The sequence below is a fragment of the Hemitrygon akajei genome, unplaced genomic scaffold (assembly GCF_048418815.1).
Source record: "Hemitrygon akajei unplaced genomic scaffold, sHemAka1.3 Scf000135, whole genome shotgun sequence".
Classification (NCBI taxonomy): domain Eukaryota; kingdom Metazoa; phylum Chordata; class Chondrichthyes; order Myliobatiformes; family Dasyatidae; genus Hemitrygon; species Hemitrygon akajei.
The window spans coordinates 164809-185152 of NW_027332021.1; the positions used below are offsets into that span (position 1 = coordinate 164809).

At 42.3% G+C, this 20344-nt stretch overlaps 1 protein-coding gene across 6 annotated transcripts in view; it reads left to right on the plus strand.

The window, feature by feature from the left end:
• Nucleotides 1–18335, plus strand: part of LOC140723781 (NACHT, LRR and PYD domains-containing protein 3-like) — a 35113-nt gene extending 16778 nt beyond the window's left edge. For 5 of the 6 annotated variants that reach the window (XM_073038312.1, XM_073038313.1, XM_073038316.1 and 2 more), the window contains 8 exons: nt 1206–1377; nt 1473–1538; nt 10973–12716; nt 13799–13885; nt 14023–14193; nt 14324–14494; nt 14649–14816; nt 14979–18335. In XM_073038312.1, coding sequence (XP_072894413.1) covers nt 1206–1377; nt 1473–1538; nt 10973–12716; nt 13799–13885; nt 14023–14193; nt 14324–14494; nt 14649–14816; nt 14979–15066 — 2667 coding nt within the window. In that variant the 3' untranslated portion in view covers nt 15067–18335. The remainder of the gene's footprint in view (nt 1–1205; nt 1378–1472; nt 1539–10972; nt 12717–13798; nt 13886–14022; nt 14194–14323; nt 14495–14648; nt 14817–14978) is intronic. The other variant, XM_073038314.1, reaches the window with a different exon arrangement.
• Nucleotides 18336–20344: the final 2009 nt, after the last annotated feature.

Below are 20344 nucleotides of genomic sequence, written 5' to 3' on the forward strand. Positions count from 1 at the left end.
CCATCGGTTTCAGTGAGATCCCCCCTCATCCAAACTCCAGCAAATACAAGTGCAGAGTTACCCACCACTCTTCACGAATTCAACTTTTCAATCCAGGAATCATTCTCTTGATCCTCCTCTAGACTTTCTCCAATGGTGTCACATGTTTTTTCAGAAAAGGGGACTAAAACTGCTCACAATATGCAAGTGTGGTCTGGCTAATGGCTCAGTATTACATCCTTGTTCTTCAATGCTTCCAGTCCCTTTGCACATCTTTGTACCATCTGCAATCTTGACCATAAAACCATAAATTTCATTGTCAGAATTATTAACATGTAATGCAAAAAAATAAACTGTCCCTAAACCCACCCTGCAGTCACCGGCATCCAACAAGAAAATGCCCTCTTTGTTCCCACACTTTGCCTCCTACCAGTCAACCAAAAGTCTATATGGAGCAGTGGTTCCCAACGTGGGGCGTACGCCCCACAGGGGGATAATTTGATTTTTAAGGGGGGCAATTCGAGAATGAGTTATTAACAGTGAATTTTTTCTAGTAAGTCTGTGTGAGTATGAGTGTGTGTGCGAGTTAATACATATGTGTATGTACAGTATGCATACATAAAAATTGAAATCCCCCCTGGTTATTTTAACATTGTCCTTTTACATGTTTTTTCCTATCTCTAAATCCTAGATACTATTTGGAGGCCAGTATATTATTTTCTTCAGGACCATTTTACCTTTCAATTTTCTTAACTTTACCCACAAGGCTTCTACATGGTACAATCCAATGTCACCATTTTGCAAATATTCTCTTTCACCTACTTCCGGCCTATCCTTTGATACAATATGTATCCTTGCATGCAAGCACCCAACTATGATCCTCTTTTGTCACAATTCAGTGATGTCCGCCATCTCTCCTGCCTTCCGTTCTGGTTGTTACACCTTGTTGATCTAATGTTGCACATTGATGGATCAAGGAAATTAATTACGTTGCAGCTACTGCAGACTGTTACTAAAGCCTTATTCTTGCACAATATTGAATTAGAATTTCCTTCATTTGCTGTTTCTCTGTTAATGATAGAAGCCTGAGGTTTACTGAGAGGATGAGGCGGCAGCCCAGTGACTGCACCTGTTCTGAAGTTACCAGGACAATGAACACATTTTGCTCCACAGTCGCCATGTCTTTCAGTCTGTTACACAATAAACTCCTTGTTTCCCTTTTATAGAAAATCACTGAGCTGACAGAGAAGGGAAACCGGACAGAGAGTTCCACACTCTTCCTCAGGTTGGTGAACGGGAAAGGCTCGCGGACCCGGAAGGCGATGTGGGAATCCTTTGTGATATGGAGGACTGAGTTACCGAAGTTGGACAGAATACTGAGGGAAATACAGGAGCAAGGTACGTTAAAGCCACACACTGGACACAGTCACATTGAAATAAATTTTTAGTTACATTAGCTCTGTTTTCATGAAAGTTTTTTTTGATTTAAGCAGGCCCTGATCTGCATGAATGCATAAATATTCCCCAAGGGTTATTGGAGTTACCCACTCAACTGACAGGTGAGTGATGAAATTTACGGTTCAAACCACATCTCAAATGTTAGACTCTGGCTTAGCAGAACCTGGGAATCAAAATTAATCAGAATCAGGTTGAATATCACCGGGAACTGGAACAGCAGCTCGGTGACCTTTGGTTTGTTTGGGAAAGTGAAGAGGAGATATGAGCTTGGACCCCAAGATCTCTCTGCTCGTTAACACTGTTAATGCTCTTGCCTATAAAGGTACACTATCAATTTACATTTGAAGTTGCAATTCTTTACATTTGGCCAGGTTAAATAACAGATGATTTTTCTGCACCCATGCCTGCATCCAATATATATTCTACTATTTCTTTTGCTAGTCTTCTGCTCTCTCAGCAATACTACTAATTGTTGTATCAGCTGCAAACTTACTGACTTTCCCATCAACCTTTTTATTTCGGGTAATTTATAAATAAAAATATGTATATACATGGTAAATCCCTGTGTGGATCACTGTAGAACATCATTGTTCAAAGTATTCCTGTCAGAATATGTCTCATTACCACCTGTCTTCTATGAGGAAGGCAATAATGAATCCAAAAGGCCAATTCAACACAGTTCATGAGCATGTGAACTTCTGTGTGAGATTCCCATGTGGTACCTTATCGAATTCCCTACTAAAAGTTAGCAAGATGCTACTTCCCCTACACAAATCCTTGCTGCTTAATCCTCTCCCACCTCAAACATTCTCTCTCCTCCAACTCCCATTGGGCAGAAGATGCAAAAGCCTGAATGTACGTCCCGCCAGGATCAAGGACAGATTTAAGTCTGTATATATGACTATTGAATGGTCTCCCACATGGTTAAGATGGGATCTTAATTTAAAAAAAATACAATATTAAGGCAAAACACATCTCTTACCCAAAAGGAGAAATCACAAATGGCCCATCAAAATATCATCCTGTTACTTGTTTACAAACTACATATAAATTGTAACATTATGTATCTCCGACTAATCATCACTCACTTAGATAGTCACAATATACTTACAGAGGAGCTGAAAGGATATGTAAGTGTATACAAAGATGGAAGGAGCAACTGATAATAGATTCTGTTATTCTAAATCAATGCCGGAGGAAAAGCAGAAATCTTTCTTGTTATATTGATGACCACACTCATGGTTATGTCTATTTACAAACAAAAACAAATGGCATTATCAAAATTAACAGAGGAATTTCTCAGATTGACAGTCTAAGCCGACTGTAGTCGTGTCTAACTATAAACCCACTCTCTAGTTTACTCAAACAGATGAAAATATGGTATCAAATCAGCAAAACTCCAAAAAAATTATACTTTGGCACACCGTCTATACATAGAATATTTCAATTTATATACTCCCTCAGTAAATTTAAAGCAAATATTTCAAATAGTGAACTAATTTCAAAAGAATTAAACATCAACATTGGACAAGAAAAGTGCAGAACATTCAACAGATCTTGGGGCGCTATTAAGAAGGGAACTTGTGCACGCAGCTTCGATAGAAATGGTTAAATATTCCCATTTGAGCCTGCTACAGCTGCAATTCTCTGCTACAGTTCAGGACAGCACAGTAACTAACATCGCTTTAAAGCAATTAAAAAATCTATCACTACTCAAAGCCAATGAATCTAGTCCAGCAGAGTCCAGTCAGACATGTGCTTTTAAGACAGTGGAAGAGAGGATGCCATGCTGGATTAAAAGGTCATTTAAGGAGATGAGACTTCAGAATCCCACAGCTGGTTATTCTGGTAGCAAACATAGTCTCTGGTAAATATAATAAAAGATCTCAGAGCAAGATTGCTGTGCCACAGGGACATTCAGATACGTTTGTTTAATGGAGCAACAAAGCTCACCTGACCTGGAACATCTTGCGATCAAGTATTGTCCATTTTATCTGCTTTGAGTGTTTCCAGCCACCATCTTGGTAGCGGTGTATATCCCACCTCTGAACCGTGGCAGACAGGCTCCAGGTGAGCTGAGCGACGTAATCAACAGGCATGATACAGCATTCCTTGATGCCTTGCTCATGATTTCTGGAGATTTTGACAAATTCTCTAAACAATTATCACCAACATCACTTGTGGAACCATAGGAGCCAAGACACTAGAGTACCGTGAAACTATCATCAAGAGTGCTTACTGTGCGATCCCACACACATAATTTGGAAAGTCTGATCACCCAGCTGCACTTCTACTCCCTGAGTATAGACAGACAGAGACTGAAGACAACAGCACCAGTACAGAGGACCAAGAAGATATGGACAAGAGAAGCACATGAGTGCTTATAGGACTGCTTTGAGTCGGTGGGCTGGACTGTACACAGAGATTCATCTTTGAGTCTGAATGATAATGCCACGTTTGCCACTTCATTAAAACCTATGTGGATGACTGTGTGCCTAGGAGAACATACTGTGCATATCCGAATCAAAAGCCTTGGATGAACCAGGAGATCTCTTATGTTCTTATACATAGTCTGCTGTGGGCTAGATCTGTCACACTCAAGTCTGGAGATACAAGACTATGCAAGAGGGACAAACGTGATTTGCAGAGGACAAAAGAGCTGGAATCAAATGTACGGCAACTCCAGTAGGTTTTGTAGACAGTTAATTCCTGTAAAGCAAAACCTGACAGCATGAATGGCAGTGATTCTTCACTCCTAAATGCGCTCAACACCCTTTATGCACGCTTTAAAAGGGAGGCTAAATCTACAACTCTGAGGATTCCTGCAGCACCAGTCACCCTGTGATCTGTCTTGGAGGCCGACGTCAGAAAGTCTTTAAAGAGGGTGAACTGTCACAGAGTGGCAGGTCTAAATCTGTGCCAACCAACTGGCAGAAATGCTCAAAGACGTTTCAATCTCTCATTGCTACAGTCAGAAATTCCCACCTGCTTCAAAAGGGCAAGTGTCCAAGAGCATCTTAGACTGCCTTAATGACTATCATCCAGTAGACCTCAAATCCATGGCGGTGGAGAGCTTTGAGAGATCAGTTATGGCTAGAATAATTTCCCTTCAATGCAAGGACATGGACCCGCTGCAATTTGCCTGTCACCACAATAGGTTGACAGCGGATGTGATTTCATTGTCCCTTCATGTGACTTGGGATCACCTGGACAATACTAATTCTTATGTCAGGCTGCTGTTTAACACAATCATTCCTACACGAGTATGATCAAAAGATCCAAAACCTGGCCCTCTGTACCTCCCACTGCAACTGGATCCTTGTCTTCCTCACCAGAATTCCGCAGTCTGTGTGGATTTGAAACAACATCTCCACCTCACTGGTAATCTAAACTGTTGCTCTTCAAGAATGTGTGCTTTAGCCCACTGCCGTACTCTCTCAAATCAAATGCTATAAATTTGCTGATGACACAATTGTTGGCAGAATTTCAGACGCTAACAAAAAATGCATACAGGAGCATGATGTATTAGCGAGTTGAGTAGTTTCACAGCAGCAACCTTGAACTCAACGTCCGTAAGACCAAAGAATTAATTTTGGATCAGAAAGGGTATAAGAAGGGGACACACACCTGTCCTCATGGAGGGAACAGAAGTGGAGAGGGTGAGCAATTTCAAGTACCTGGGTGTCAACATATCAGTGAGTTGCAAGGAAGGCACGACAGCGGATGGATTTGTTTCGGAGATTGAGGAGATTTGGTATATCACCGGAGACACTTACAGATAATAGACAATAGGTGCAGGAATAGGCCATTCGGCCCTTCTAGCCAGCACTGCCATTCACTGTGATCATGGCTGATCATACACAATCAGTACCCCATATCCCGCCCTCTCCCCATATCCCTTGACCCCGCTATCTATAAGAGCTCTATCTAACTCTCTCTTGAAAGCATCCAGAGACTTGGCCTCCACTGCCTTCTGGGGCAGAGTATTCCGCATATCCACCACTCTCTGTGTGAAAAGGTTTTTCCGCATCTCTGTTCTGAATGGCCTACCCCTTATTCTTAAAATGTGGCCTCTAGTTATGGACTCACCCATCAGCGGGAACATGCTTCCTGCCTCCAGCGTGTCCAATCCCTTTATAATCTTATATGTCTCAATCAGATCCCCTCTCATCCTTCTAAATTCCAGTGTATACAAGCCCAGTCGCTCCAATCTATCAACATATGACAGTCCCGCCATTCCGGGAATTAACCTTGTGATCCTACGCTGCACTCCCTCAATAGCAAGTACGTCCTTCCTCAAATTTGGAGACCAAAACTGCACACAATACTCCAGGTGGGGTCTCACCAGGGCCCTGTACAGCTGCAGAAGGACCTCTTTACTCCTATACTCAATTCCTCTTGTTATAAAGGCCAGCATGCCATCAGCTTTCTTCACTGCCTGCTGTACCTGCATGCTTGCTTTCATTGACTGATGTACAAGAACACCTAGATCTCGTTGTACTTCGCCTTTTCCTAACGACGCCATTTAGATAGTAATCTGCCTTCCTGTTCTTGCCACCAAAGTGAATAACCTCACATTTATCCACATTAAACTGCATCTGCCATACATTTGCCCACTCACCCAACCTGTCCAAGTCACCCTGCATTCTCATAACATCTTCCTGACATTTCACACTGCCACCCAGCTTTGTGTCATCAGCAAATTTGCTAATTGTTACTTTTAATCCCTTCATCTAAATCATTAATGTATATTATAAACAGCTGCAGTCCCAGCACCGAACCTTGCGGTACCCCACTGGTCACAACCTGCCATTCCAAAAGGGACACATTAATCGCTACTCTTTGTTTCCTGTCAGACAGCCAATTTTCAATCCATGTCAGTACTCTGCCCCCAATACCATTTGCCCTGATTTTGCCCACTAATTTCTTATGTGGGACTTTATCAAAAGCTTTCTGGAAATCCAGGTACACTACATCCACTGGCTCTCCCTTGTCCATTTTCATAGTTACATCCTCAAAAAACTCCAGAAGATTAGTCAAGCATGATTTTCCCTTCAAAAATCCATGCTGACTCGGACTGATCCTTCTACTGCTATCCAAATGTGTCGTAATTTCATCTTTTATAATTGACTCCGGCATCTTTCCCACCACTGACGTCAGGCTAAGTGGTCTATAATTCCCTGTTTTCTCTCTCCCTCCTTTCTTGAAAAGTGGGACAACATTAGCCACCCTCCAGTCAGCAGGAACTGTTCCTGAATCTATAGAACATTGGAAAATGATTACCAATGCGTCCACGATTTCTAGAGCCACCTCTTTAAGTACCCTAGGATGCAGACCATCAGGTCCCGGGGACTTATCAGCCTTCAAACTCAACAGTCTATCCAACACCGTTTCTTGCCTAATATAAATTTCCTTCACTTCATCCTTTACCCTAGTTCCTTTGGCCACTATTACATCTGTGAGATTGTTTGTGTCTTCCCTAGTGGACAGATCTGAAGTACTTGTTTAACTCATCTGCCATTTCTTTGTTCCCCATAATAAATTCACCCGTTTCTGTCTTCAATGGCCCAATTTTGGTCTTAACTATTTTTTTTGCTATTCACATACCTAAAGAAGCTTTTACTTTCTTCCTTTATATTCTTGGCTAGTTTACCTTTGTACCTCATTTTTTCTTAGCGTATTGCCTTTTTTGTTATATTCTGTTGCTCTTTAAAAGCTTCCCAGTCCTCTGGTTTTCTGCTCATCTATGCTATGTTATACTTCTCTTTTAGTTTTATACTGGCCTTTACTTCCCTCATCAGCCACAGCCACCCTTTACTCCCCTTGGGATCTTTCTTCCTCTTTGGAATGAACCGATCCTGCACCTTCTGCATTATTCCCAGAAATACATGCCATTGTTGTTCCACTGTCTTCCCTGCTAAGGTATTGTTCCTTTGAACTTTGGCCAGCTCCTCCCTCATAGCTCCATAGTTCCCTTTGTTCAACTGTAATACTGACACATCTGATTTTCCCTTCTCCTTCTCAAATTGTAGGTTAAAACATATCATATTATGGTCACTACCTCCTAACGGTTCCTTTACCTCGAGGTCCCTGATCAAATCCAGTTCATTGCACAACACTAAATCTAGAATTGCCTTCTCCCTGGTAGGCTCCAGTACAAGCTGTTCTAAGAATCCATCTCGGAGGCACTCCACAAACTCCCTTTCTTGGGGTCCAGTACCATTCTGATACTCCCAGTCTACCTGCATGTTGAAATCCCCCATGACAACTGTATCACTACCTTGGTGACATGCCAATTTTAACTCTTCATTCAACTTACACCCTACATCCAGACTGCTGTTTGGGGGCCTGTAGATAACTCCCATTAGGGTCTTTCTACCCTTAGAATTTCTCAGTTCTATCCATACTGACTCTACATCCCCTGATTCTATGTCCCCCCTTGCAAGGGACTGATATCATTCCTCACCAACAGAGTCATCCCACCCCCTCTGCCAGTCAGTCTGTTCTTTGGATAAGATGTATATCCTTGAATATTCATTTCCCAGGCCCTGTCCGCTTGAAGCCATGTCTCTGTTATTCCCACAATATCGTACTTGCCAATTTCCAACTGAGCCTCAAGCTCATCTACTTTATTCCTTATACTTCGTGCAGTCGTATATAATACTTTTAATTTGTTATTCCCCTCTCCTTTCATATCAATTCCTATTTCACTTGGCCATACTGTATGATCTCTTCTTGAGCTTTCTACTCCATTGATTCTGTTGTCCTTTTTAACTTTTCTTATTTTCACTTTCCCTTTAACTCCATCCTTATATTTACAGTTCATCCCCCCCCCCCCCCCTACTTAGTTTAAACACATCTGTGTTGCAGTGGCAAACCTGTCTGCCAGAATGCTGGTCCCCTGCCTATTAAGGTGCAACCCGTCCGTTTTGTACAATTTATCCTTACCCCAAAACAGATCCCAGTGGTCCAATAATGTTAATGCTTGCTTCCTGCACCAGTTCCTCAGCCACACATTCAGATCCATTATCTCCCTGTTCCTGCCCTCTCCAGCATGAAGAACTGGAAGCAAACCAGAGATAACCACCCTGGAAGTCCTGCTTTTCAGCCTTCTTCTGAGTTCTCTGAAGTCCACTGCAGAATGTCCTTCCTCTTCTTCCCGATGTCATTTGTGCCGACTTGCACTACCACTTACGGCTCTTCAACTTCACCCTTGAGGATTCCTTGCAATTGGTCCGTGATGCCCTGGATCCTAGCATCAGGGAGGCAACACACCATCCTTAAATCTCGCCTGTTGCCGCAGAAACCCCTTTCCGTACCTCTCACTATGGAGTCGCCTACTACCACGGCTCTTCCTGATGTCTGACTCCTCGGCTCTGCTTCTGCTTCAGATTTCTGCAGATGTAACGTGGAGAACATTCTAACTGTCTGCATTATCATCTGGTATTGACGGATGGAGGGAGCTGGGGAGCCACTGCCCAAGATCACAATAAGCTGCAGAAAATTGTAAAAGTCAGCTCCATCATGGACCCCATCCTGCCCAGAATTCAGGTCATCCTCAAGGAGTGATGTTTCAAAATGGCAGCATTCAACTTTAAGGCTGTAGTACCTTGCTATATAATGCAAGCCTGATCTTATTTTAGAGTCAGAGACCTACAAATTGTGCTACGACTGATCCATTATTGCAGATAGGACAATCCATAAAAACAACCAGGATGAACAAGCAAGAATAACCTACTTAATAGATATAGACTTTACAATCACTCATAACATAATACACGGGAATCAATTAATGAAAAACACCAGAAATATGCAGAATTAAAAGAGGAAATTGAAAACCTGTGGAATATGATCAGGGTTGACCTTGTCCCCAAAGTAATAGTGATTACTTGTGTATTTCAAAAGTCACTACAAAATAATATGAAACAATTAGTCTGACACAGTAATATTATGTAAATCTCCAGAAAAGCACAATACTAAACACCACTAGACTAGTCCAATAGTTCCCTCCAATTGAGAAATGAATGTGCTTGCCTGTGCCCATATCTCAGGTTTTACCAGTTTGAACTGAGAAAAAATAAAAATGCTAACTTATTTCCAAAGCTCTTTTCATATAGATGATGTGACACAAATTTTATTATAATAAGAAGTGTAAACTAGAAAATAAAAGACAAAATGATGTTAATTATAAACAAGGTTCAATAAGAACGTTTTGAGTTGGTGTTTAGAAGTAACAACAACTTATGCATCCCTTATATAGCACTTGTGAGAGTCTCGGGCTCCTAGTTATACATGTGTGCTGAAAACTTTTGTACAATACTGTAGTAAAAGTATTGAACTCTATAGTATAGGAGCGTAGTTCAGATAAAATATTTGACCTGGGATCTTTGACCCTGTACCTTCCTGTCTACCTGCACAGCATTTTCTCGGCAATTGCAACACTGTTTCCCTGAACTATTCTGTTCTGTTTTTCCTTGTTGGACCTCAGTAGGCTGATGTGATAAATTGATTAATATGGACAGCAAGCAAAAATGTTTTCCATTCTACCGTGGTACACGTGACAATAATACAACACCCTACACACCTGCTGCCAGACTGATCAGTAGCTCTTAGCAAGACTTCACCACCCTCTCCCACAAACACGACATGCATCACTGCAACACGTGGTCTCTCCCATTCACTGAGATTCCCTTCCATCTTTCCAACCTGCTCCATCCCAACAAATTTTAACAACCAGTTTTAATACTTGTCATTCTGATGCGTTATCAATCTGAATCTTCTCTGTGATTCTCTCCATAAATCCTGCCTGACTTTGAGCAGATTTTCCAAAGTGCGCAGTGTCTTGCTCTCCATATTTTCACATCATGTCAACATTAACATCATCTGCTAATGATACAAACAATGCTTTAAAAATACTGAAATTTTATTGTAACGGTAATTGTCCATGGAAGTTCAGGCAGGACTGTAATAGGTCATCAATAGAATGTTCAACAGGTACAAAAGCTGGATGAACTCAGCAGGTTGGGCAGCATCCGTTGAAATGAGCAGTCAATGTTTCGGGCCGAGACCCTTCGTCAGGACTGAGGAAGGAGGGGGCAGGGGCCCTATAAAGAAGGTGGGGGAAGGGTGGAAGGTGCCAGGTGAAAAACCAATCAGAGGAAAGATCAAGGGGTTGGGGAGGAGAAGCAGTGAGGGGGTAGGCTGGAGAGGTGAAGAAGGAATGTAAGGGGAAAGCACTATGGCTAGTAGAAAAAGACAGAATCATGAGAGAGGTGATAGGCAGTTAGGAGAGGAGGCAGAGTGAAAGTGGGATGGTGGAAGGGAGAGAGTGGGAACCAGAATATGAGGATTGGATATTTTCTGGGACATTCATCGCTGTCATTTCAGGAGTCTGTGAGCAGAATTTTACTTTGTCTTATTATCGATGGAAGTATTAAATGAAATCATGTAATCTCAAACACTGATTGTTGAAATGCAGTTAAAAAGTTCTTCATCAGTTGAGCTATTTTGACTATGTTCTCTGTTCCCATGGAAGATGTTCAACAGAAACACAAGGAGACTCTGCGGATACAGACTGAAAAACTGAGAGTGAACACGATCCTGATGAGGGAGAAGGTGAAGGTTTTCCAGCTGGTTGATCGATACGCTGAGCTCACGGTCATTTCTACCATTCGTGATCGGAGACTGGTGGAACATGAGCTGCTGGCAAGAGGCAGAGACCACGATGAGTGGAGAGAGAAACATCTCCGCAAAGAGCTGGAAAAAATCCGGACTGATCAGTTGTTCCAAAGCAGCTTTTCACGTAGTAAATCCAAATCCAAACCAGGGAGTTCAGCAGCAGTGGTCGGAGTCCCGGGGATTGGGAAAACAACAATGGTTCAAAAGATTGTTTATGACTGGGCCACGGGGAAAATATACCAACAATTCCAGTTTGTCTTTATTTTTAAATTCCGGGATTTAAACTCCATTAACTGTAGAATAAACCTGAGGGAACTGATTTTGGATCAGTATCCTTACTTTGGGAATATCCCGGGAGACATCTGGAATAACCCAGAGGGATTGCTGTTTATATTTGATGGTTGGGATGAATTCAAACATGAAATTGATTTTGCTGACAGTCGGAGAGATACAGAACCCAAGCACCAGTGCCCAGATCCCGAGTGGTGGTGTGAAGTGTCTGACATTGTGTACAGTTTAATCCAAGGCAAGCTGCTCCCAGGGTGTTCGGTGCTGGTGACCACCCGTCCCACTGTGTTACATTTATTGGAAAAGTCAGAGATCAGTGTCTGGGCTGAAATCCTGGGATTTGTTGGTGAGGAACGGAAGGAATATTTCATCAGACATCTTGAAGATCAAAAAGTGGCAGCAGCTGTTTTCAAACACGTGGAGGAGAACGAAATCCTGTACACCATGAGCTACAACCCCTCCTACTGCTGGATCCTCACTCTGGCACTGGGCCCCTTCTTCACAAAAAAAGACAGGGACCCACAGCAAGTCCCCAAGACCATCACCCAACTGTATTCCTACTATATTTACAACATCCTGAAAAACCACGGACGTGAGATTGAGAACCCCCGTGATGTGTTACTCAGGTTGGGTCAGATGGCCTTCAGAGGAGTGTCCGATAAGAAAACTGTGTTTACAGATGGAGATTTGATCAACTACAATCTGCAGCCTTCCCAGTTCCTGTCCGGGTTCCTGATGGAGCTTTTGGAGAGAGAAGATTCTGCCCTGAGTGTGGTGTACACATTCCCACACCTCACCATCCAAGAGTTTGTAGCTGCACTTGCACAATTCCTGACTCGATATTGCGGGGATGTCCAGAAGTTGCTCATTGAAACCCATAGTATGACAGCTGGACGATTTGAGGTATTTCTCCGTTTTGTTGCTGGTCTCTCCTCCCCAATGACAGCTCGGGGCTTGGAGGAGTTTCTAGGCCCATTTCCTCATCAAACAACCTGCCGAGTGATTGACTGGTTGAAGGAGGAGGTTAAACGCCAGAGTGGAAACACATGGAGTGAAGCTGGTAAAAGGAGCCTCCTGAACACATTGCACTACCTGTTTGAGGCTCAGAATCGTGGACTGGCTCAGGCAGCACTGGGATCTGTGGAAACACTTCCATTCAATGAATTGCCACTGACCTCGATTGATTGTGGAGTCTTGTCAAATGTCATCGCGCTCTGCGATGTGATAAAACAACTTGACCTGGGGAACTGCCACATTCAGTGTGAAGGAATCCAACGGCTGGGACCCAGGCTGCACAAGTGCCAGCAGTTGGGGTAACTTGACTTATCTCTCACTCTGAACTGTGAAACTGTTCCATTGTCTTATTTCAATGTAAAGGAATTTGGGTAAAAATGTAGTAAATCAGATTGTACAGAATTGTGACAAATGGCCAGGGGATCGGTCAGTAATTCCCCAAAGACGGGATGGTCTGTGGTTCCTTGTGAAGGTATGTTGGAGACTTCATCAGATCAGTGAACAACAACCATTGTTTCTCACTGCCTTTGAAACATCCACTGACAACGTTTCTTCTCACTGTTACTGACACCCAGACCAATACAGACCGCAGCAGGTGTGTCGGAGCTTCACACCACTTCCCAATCAACGACAAGAAAGGTTCAGAGGAGTTTCCCAGTGAGAGGGAGAGAATTACCTCTGAGAGGTTGCCCTCCCCTCCACTGTCCTTCTCCGTGTGTGACTATCTGCATCACTCCACCTGTGTGACTCTGCTCACGACCAAATAACCAGCACCCATGTGGACATCTCATCTCACCTCAGTTCAGACCTGTTCTTCCCATGCAAACTGCTTCCACATCACCTTATCTTGTGGGATGATCTTATCTCAGCACAACGCTCCTGTTGGAACTCTGCACCATACCCATCCCCTGTGTGGTGATCTCTCTTCCTCATGTAGGTATCTGCCCCCTCATTCCCCTTCCTCCTGTCTCTCTCTTCCCCATGCCCTTCCTGGTATGATCTGTCTTCTCATCAGTTTTCCTCTGGTGGGAGTCATCTGCTATTTCCCATGGTCATTTTCCCACCCACAACTCCACATCTCTGAAGAATTTTCGCCCACTCTTCATCCTGCCCTTCCAACCCTCTCACATCAGGAACATGTTTTCTAACAGTCGGGGAATGAGACAGAATATGGGGAGTTTACAGGGTCACACCGACAGATTAAATTACTGACATTCGGTGAATACCCTGGACTGGGCACTGAGGGACATCAACAGTGATGTGAACTCCAATCAGTGGTTTACTGAAGTATTTAATGTTTCCTGAAATATCAGATTGATGAAATTCCCTCAGACCAATGGTTTGTATCAGTTCGTTCATCAATTTGTCTGTTTGTGTTTAGACTTGGGTGGAATCGTCTGGGAGATTTAGGAGTGAAACTAGTGTCTATTGCTCTGAGGAACCAGGAGTGTAAAATACAGAAACTAGAGTAAGTACCAGACTCTGGGAAATTGAGTTTAAACCCAACATTGTTTTGATCAGTAATCTTGTTACCGATAAACACTAGGAAGATGTTCTGTCTCCTGTCTCTCACTGTCCTTCACCCTCCCTGTTTCTCATCTCCAGGATGAGCGATGTTGGTCTCACAGATTCTGGTGCTGAGGATCTCGTCTTGGCTCTCAGTACAAACCGATCACTGACGGAGCTAAACCTGAGTTATAATAAACTGGGAGATTCAGGAGTGAAGCTGGTGTCTGCAGCTCTGAGGAATGCGGAATGTAAAATACAGAAACTGTGGTAAGGTCCAGACTGTGAGAGATTGTGTTTAAAGTCACTGTGTGTCTGACAGTGAATTTTCATGTGATCAACACTGGGGATTTACCATCTCCTATGTCACTATCTTCTTCATCCTCTCTCTCATCTGCAGGCTAAACAATGTTGGTCTCACAGATTCTGGTGTTGAGGATCTCAGCTCCACTCTCAGTAGGAATCGATATCTGACTCAGCTGCACCTGAATGGTAATGAACTGGGAGATTCAGGAGTGAAACTGCTGTCTGTGGCTCTGAGGAACCTGGAGTGTAAAATACAGAAACTGGAGTAAGTATCAGACTGTCGGAGATTGTTTTTTAAAGTCACTGGCTGTCTGTCACTGAACATTAATGTGATCAGTAATTGTGTTACTGATAAACACTGGGGATTTGTACTGTCTCCTGTCTCTCTGTCCCTCATCCTCACTCTCTCTCATCTCTAGGCTGAACAGTGTCGGTCTCACAGATTCTGGTGCTGAGGATCTCATGTCCAGTCTCAGTACAAACCCATCACTGGCGGAGCTGAGCCTGGTATCAAATTCGCTCACAGACCAGTCTGTCCCTGCTCTTCGCCACCTCATACTGACCCTCCCGAGTCTGGAGCGGATCTGGTGAGTGTTTCTGTTGGTGTCAATGTGATAAAATTTTAGCGGATCCATGGGTTTTCTGGTGACATTTGTTTGAATGTTGTTGAGACGTTAATCCCCAGTCCCCTGTTGCCAACTCTGTTGTGTAATCCGATTATTTCCTCTTTATTCTTCCACCTGTTTCAGGCTGGACAGGAATCAGTTCAGCTGGACTGGGAGGAAGGAACTGAGATCTCTGCAGGAACCCAGACCTGGACTGGCAGTGATCCTGTGACCATCCCCGCCTGCAGGATGGGGACATTGTGACCAATTTCCCAGCCTTGTCCCTTAATTGGGCTGATCATGCTGTGATGTCAGAAGCATTCAACAACAACATATTTCCACCTCCTGCTTCCACTGAATGTCCGCGTCCAGCCTGCCTGGGGAATTACACAGACAGGAAGGGTCCGTGGCTCAGCCTTGGGAGAAAATAACTTTGCTCCCTTTGCTGAGGACAGTACATGCCGCAGCCTGGCCAATACATTGATGTTAAATTGACAAATGTCTTTAATGTATCTGTCGCAATTACCACCCTTGGCAGGTCAATAGACAATAGAAAATAGGTGCAGAAGTAGACCATTCGGCCCTTTGAGCCTGCACCGCCATTTTGAGATCATGGCTGATCAACTACTATCAATACCAGGTTCCTGCCTTGTCCCCATATCCCTTGATTCCCTTATCCATAAGATACCTATCTAGCTCCTAATTGAAAGCATCCAGAGAATTGGCCTCCACTACCATCCGAGGCAGTGCAATCCAGACCCCCACAACTCTCTGGGAGAAGAAGTTTTTCCTTAACTCTGTCCTGAATGACCTACTCCTTATTCTCAAACCATGCCCTCCGGTACTGGACTCTTCCAGCATCTGGAAAATATTTCCTGCCTCTATCTTGTCCAATCCCTTAATAATCTTATATGTTTCAATCAGATCCCCTCTCAATCTCCTTAATTCCAGCGTATACAAGCCCAGTATCTCTAACCTCTCTGCGTAAGACAGTCCAGACATCCCAGGAATTAACGTTGTGAATCTACGCTGCACTTCCTCTACTGCCAGGATGTCGTTCCTTAACCCTGGAGACCAAAACTGTACACAATGCTCCAGGTATGGTCTCACCAGGGTTCTGTACAAATGCAAGAGGATTTCCTTCCTCTTTTACTCAATTTCCTTTGTAATAAAGGCCAACATTCGATTAGTCTTCTTCACTGCCTGCTGCACTTGCTCATTCACCTTCAGTGACTGATGAACAAGGACTCCTAGATCTCTTTGTATTTCTCCCTTACCTAACTCTACACCGTTCAGATAATAATCTGCCTTCCTGTTCTTACTCCCAAAGTGGATAGCCTCACACTTATTCACATTAAACTTCATCTGCCAAGTATCTGCCCACTCACCCAGCCTAACCAAGTCACCCTGAATTCTCCTAACATCCTCATCACATGTCACACTGCCACCTAGCTTAGTATCATCAGCAAATTTGCTTTCATCCAAATTGTTGACGTAAATTGTAAACAGCTGTGGTCCCAATACCGAGCCCTGTGGCACCCCACTAGTCACCACCTGCCATTCCGAGAAACACCCATTCACCGCTACCCTTTGCTTTCTATCTGCCAACCAGTTTTCTATCCATGTCAATGTCTTCCCCCCGATGCCCTGAGCTTTGATTTTACCCACCAATCTCCTATGTGGGACCTTATCAAATGCCTTCTGAAAATCGAGATACACTACATTCACTGGATCTCCCCCCTCTAACTTCCTGGTTACATCCTCGAAAAACTCCAACAGATTAGTCAAGCATGATTTACCCTTGGTAAATCCATGCTGGCTCGGCCCAATCCTATCACTGCTATCTAGATATGCCACTATTTCATCCTTAATAATGGACTCTAGCATCTTCCCCACCACCGATGTCAGGCTGATAGGTCAATAGTTCTCTGTTTTCTCCCTCCCTCCTTTCTTAAAAAGTGGGATAACATTAGCCATTCTCCAATCCTCAGGAACTGATCCTGAATCTAAGGAACATTGGAAAATGATTACCAATGCATCCGCAATTTCCAGAGCCACCTCCTTTAGTACCCTAGGATGCAGACCATCTGGACCTAGGGATTTGTCAGCCTTCAGTCCCATCAGTCTTCTCATCACCGTTTCCTTTCTAATGTCAATCTGTTTTATTTCCTCTGTTACCCTATGTCCTTGGCCCATCCATACATTTTGGAGATTGCTTGTGTCTTCCTTAGTGGCTTCCTGCCGTCAACCACTCTCTGTTAAAATAAAATACCTCCCCTAAATCATCTTCCAATCTCTGTAAAATTACGTGCCTACCTTAACATCACTTACAAGTTTCCAATGAATCTGCCTTTACCACCTTCCCAGACAACACAGTCCAGGCACATGCCACTGTTCGTATAATAAGGAAAAAAAACACCTCATATCTCTTTGGAATTACCCACATCTCACCTTAAATAGAGATACCATCTGTTACTTGACATTTCACCCCTGCGAGAAAGCTCCTGCCTCTCTTATATATCTATTTCTTTCATAATATTATAATTGTCTCTCAGATCTACTCTCAGCATTCTCCACTCCACAGAAAACCACCCCAGTTTTTCCAAGCTCCTCTTATCTGTTACAGTATGACTCCGGCAACAATGAATATAGAACTGAGACAGGTATTTTATAAACAAATAAATAATTTATTTAACTCTATTCGACCAAAAATGAAAAGAAAACAAACCACTAACTTAACCAGAAGATAATTGCGGTACAGCTACTCAAACAGTTCTTAGTGATTAATGCAAATTCAGTTCTTAAAGTGATAAATGCAAATGCAGTTCTTAAAGTGGTAAATGCGAAAGTCCAAATCATTTATACAGTCAATGAGGAGAGACTTTCCTGAAGTAATGAATTCCTTGACAACGTGACGTTACTGCTGAGCTCAGCCGAAATATGCCTTGACCGAAAGATTCACGATGAAGGAAATAAAAATGGCTTGAAGGAGCTGACATTTTCCTTGGCAAATAACACTTCCCCGACCCTTTCTGCACTTACTGCAGGGGTTATCTCAGATGCTGGTTACCATTTTCTGAATGAACATCCAATAAGGTAGATCCTGTATTAAACCGCCACCGACACCAACTTCACTCTATCCTTCGGCTTCCCGTACTTCGGTAAAATCTTCACTCTCCAATACTTAGACATTAAAAATAAATCAAAGATACATCAACCATAACTAGCCATGATTTTCAAAACTGCCGGCACAACGATAATGTACCTTACAGTAGAAATTCAAACTCCACTTTAAAACGAAACTGTGTCATGAAACCAAATACGCAGCATAACAGAGTAACTAACAACTTAAGCAACATCTCACCACAAAACTCCTTCATCACAGCAGGCTTTCCAGTTTGAGACCTGTTGAGAACATGTCATCACGTGATCTCACACTGGCGGGAAACTACATCAACCCACCATCACAAGACCATTACAACGTGCTCACCAGATACTCAATTACATCATGGTCATAAGACAGTCACAAGATACCCACGGAGTATGTAACACCTCCCTCCAGAAAGAAATTTTTGGTCTGTCAAGAGCAAATTTTTAACAACTAACTAATTACAAAAAAAATACAAATGTATAAAATCTACAACATACACAATATACACAGTATTATCAAACAGCACCTTACAAATTACTATACAGTAGGAGTGTTACAAATGTTAAATATCACACCATTAAAAAAATCACATTGTACATTCAACATCTAGATAGACAGACAGCAATCACATTATCTTTGCCTTTAATATGAATTATCAAAATATTATACTCCTGTAATATCAGACTCCAATTTAGTAACCTTCTATTCTTGTTTTTTCATCTTACTCAGAAACACTAACGGATTATGATTGGTGTAAACTTTAAGTGGTTTTTGAGTTGTACCAACATACACATCAAACCTGTAGAGCCAGAACCAGACATAATAATTCCTTTTCTAGAGTTGAATAGTTTCTTTGAAGCTCATTAAATTTCTTAGAAAAATAAGCTACTGGATGTTCAACCTCATCACCCTCATTTATTTGAAGTAACGCTGCTCCTGCAGCCACATCGCTAGCATCTACAGCTAATGAAAATGTTTCTTCAAAGTCATGTGTTCTGAGCACAGGTTGATAACATATCATAGTTTTCAATTTCTCAAATGACTCTGGACAAAGCACTGTCCAAACGAACTTTTCATTTTTCTTCAAGAGGTTAGTTAATGGAAGGGCAATATCAGAAAAACTTTTACAGAATTGTGGGTAATATCCTACCATTCCCAAGAATCTTCAGAATTTTTTTTTACCAGTTTCAGCGGGGACCTCTGAAATTGCCTGAACGGGAGCTAACATACCTTGACCCTCAAAATAACCAAGGGAAGTAACAGTGGCATGACCAACTTAACTTTTAGCTAAGTTCACAGTTAAGTTAGCTTTTGAACGCCTTTCAAATTGTTTCTCCACCGCAGTAACATGTGCTTCCTAAGTATCATTCCCTGTAACAAAATCGTGAATATAGGCATCTGTATCTTTTAACACATGAATCATCCCAAATGATTTTAACAGCATTAATCATCCACTGGAAAGTACTTCGGGCATTATTCATCCCAAATGGAGGAACATTATATTTATATAACCCAGATGGGGTTACAAATGAAGAAATCTCTCATCCACTCTAGGGATTGAATATTCTTCTCTTTTCGATACAGCATTAACATTTCTGTAGTCAGTACAAAACTGAATACTACCATCTGATTTGGGCACCATAAAACAAGCTGAGCTCCAATTTGAATTGAAAGATCTAATAATATTATTCTCTATAACATATAGTTAATTTCCTTCTCAGCAGGTTCAAATTTTTCCATGTCAATCCGATATGGATGTTGCTTTATGGGTTTGGCATCTCTAACATCTACACCATGTGAAGCTACTGTGGCTCTTTTAGGAATGTCTGGAAATAAATTCCTATACTTAAAAATTAATTGCTTCATCTGCTGCTTCTGCTCTGGCTTTAAATGAGCTAATTTATCATAAATATTTTCCAGAATTGTTGAGTTTAGTAATTTGGCAGAAACAGTGTTGGGCTCAGAATGAGTTTCAGATGAATCATCTATTAAGTTCCTACTGAGTTCAGACTCATTAGTAACCACAACAGTCATAGTAGCAGACTGTTTCTCATAATACGGTTTTATCATATTTATATGACATTGCTGGGTTGGCCTTCTTCAATCTGGTATCTTTATCACATAACCCACATTATTCACTTTAGACATAATTTCATAAGGATGACTCAATTTAGCTTGTAAAGGGCTTGTTTACACCGGGAAAAGAACGTACACCTTATATCCAGGCTTAAATGACCTCATCCTAGCTTCCTTATCGTACCAGGTTTTCATTTTCTCCTGAGCCAATTTTAAATTTTCCCTAGCTAAGCTACAAGCTTTATGGAATCTATCCTTAAATTTTTAAAAATAATCCAACAAA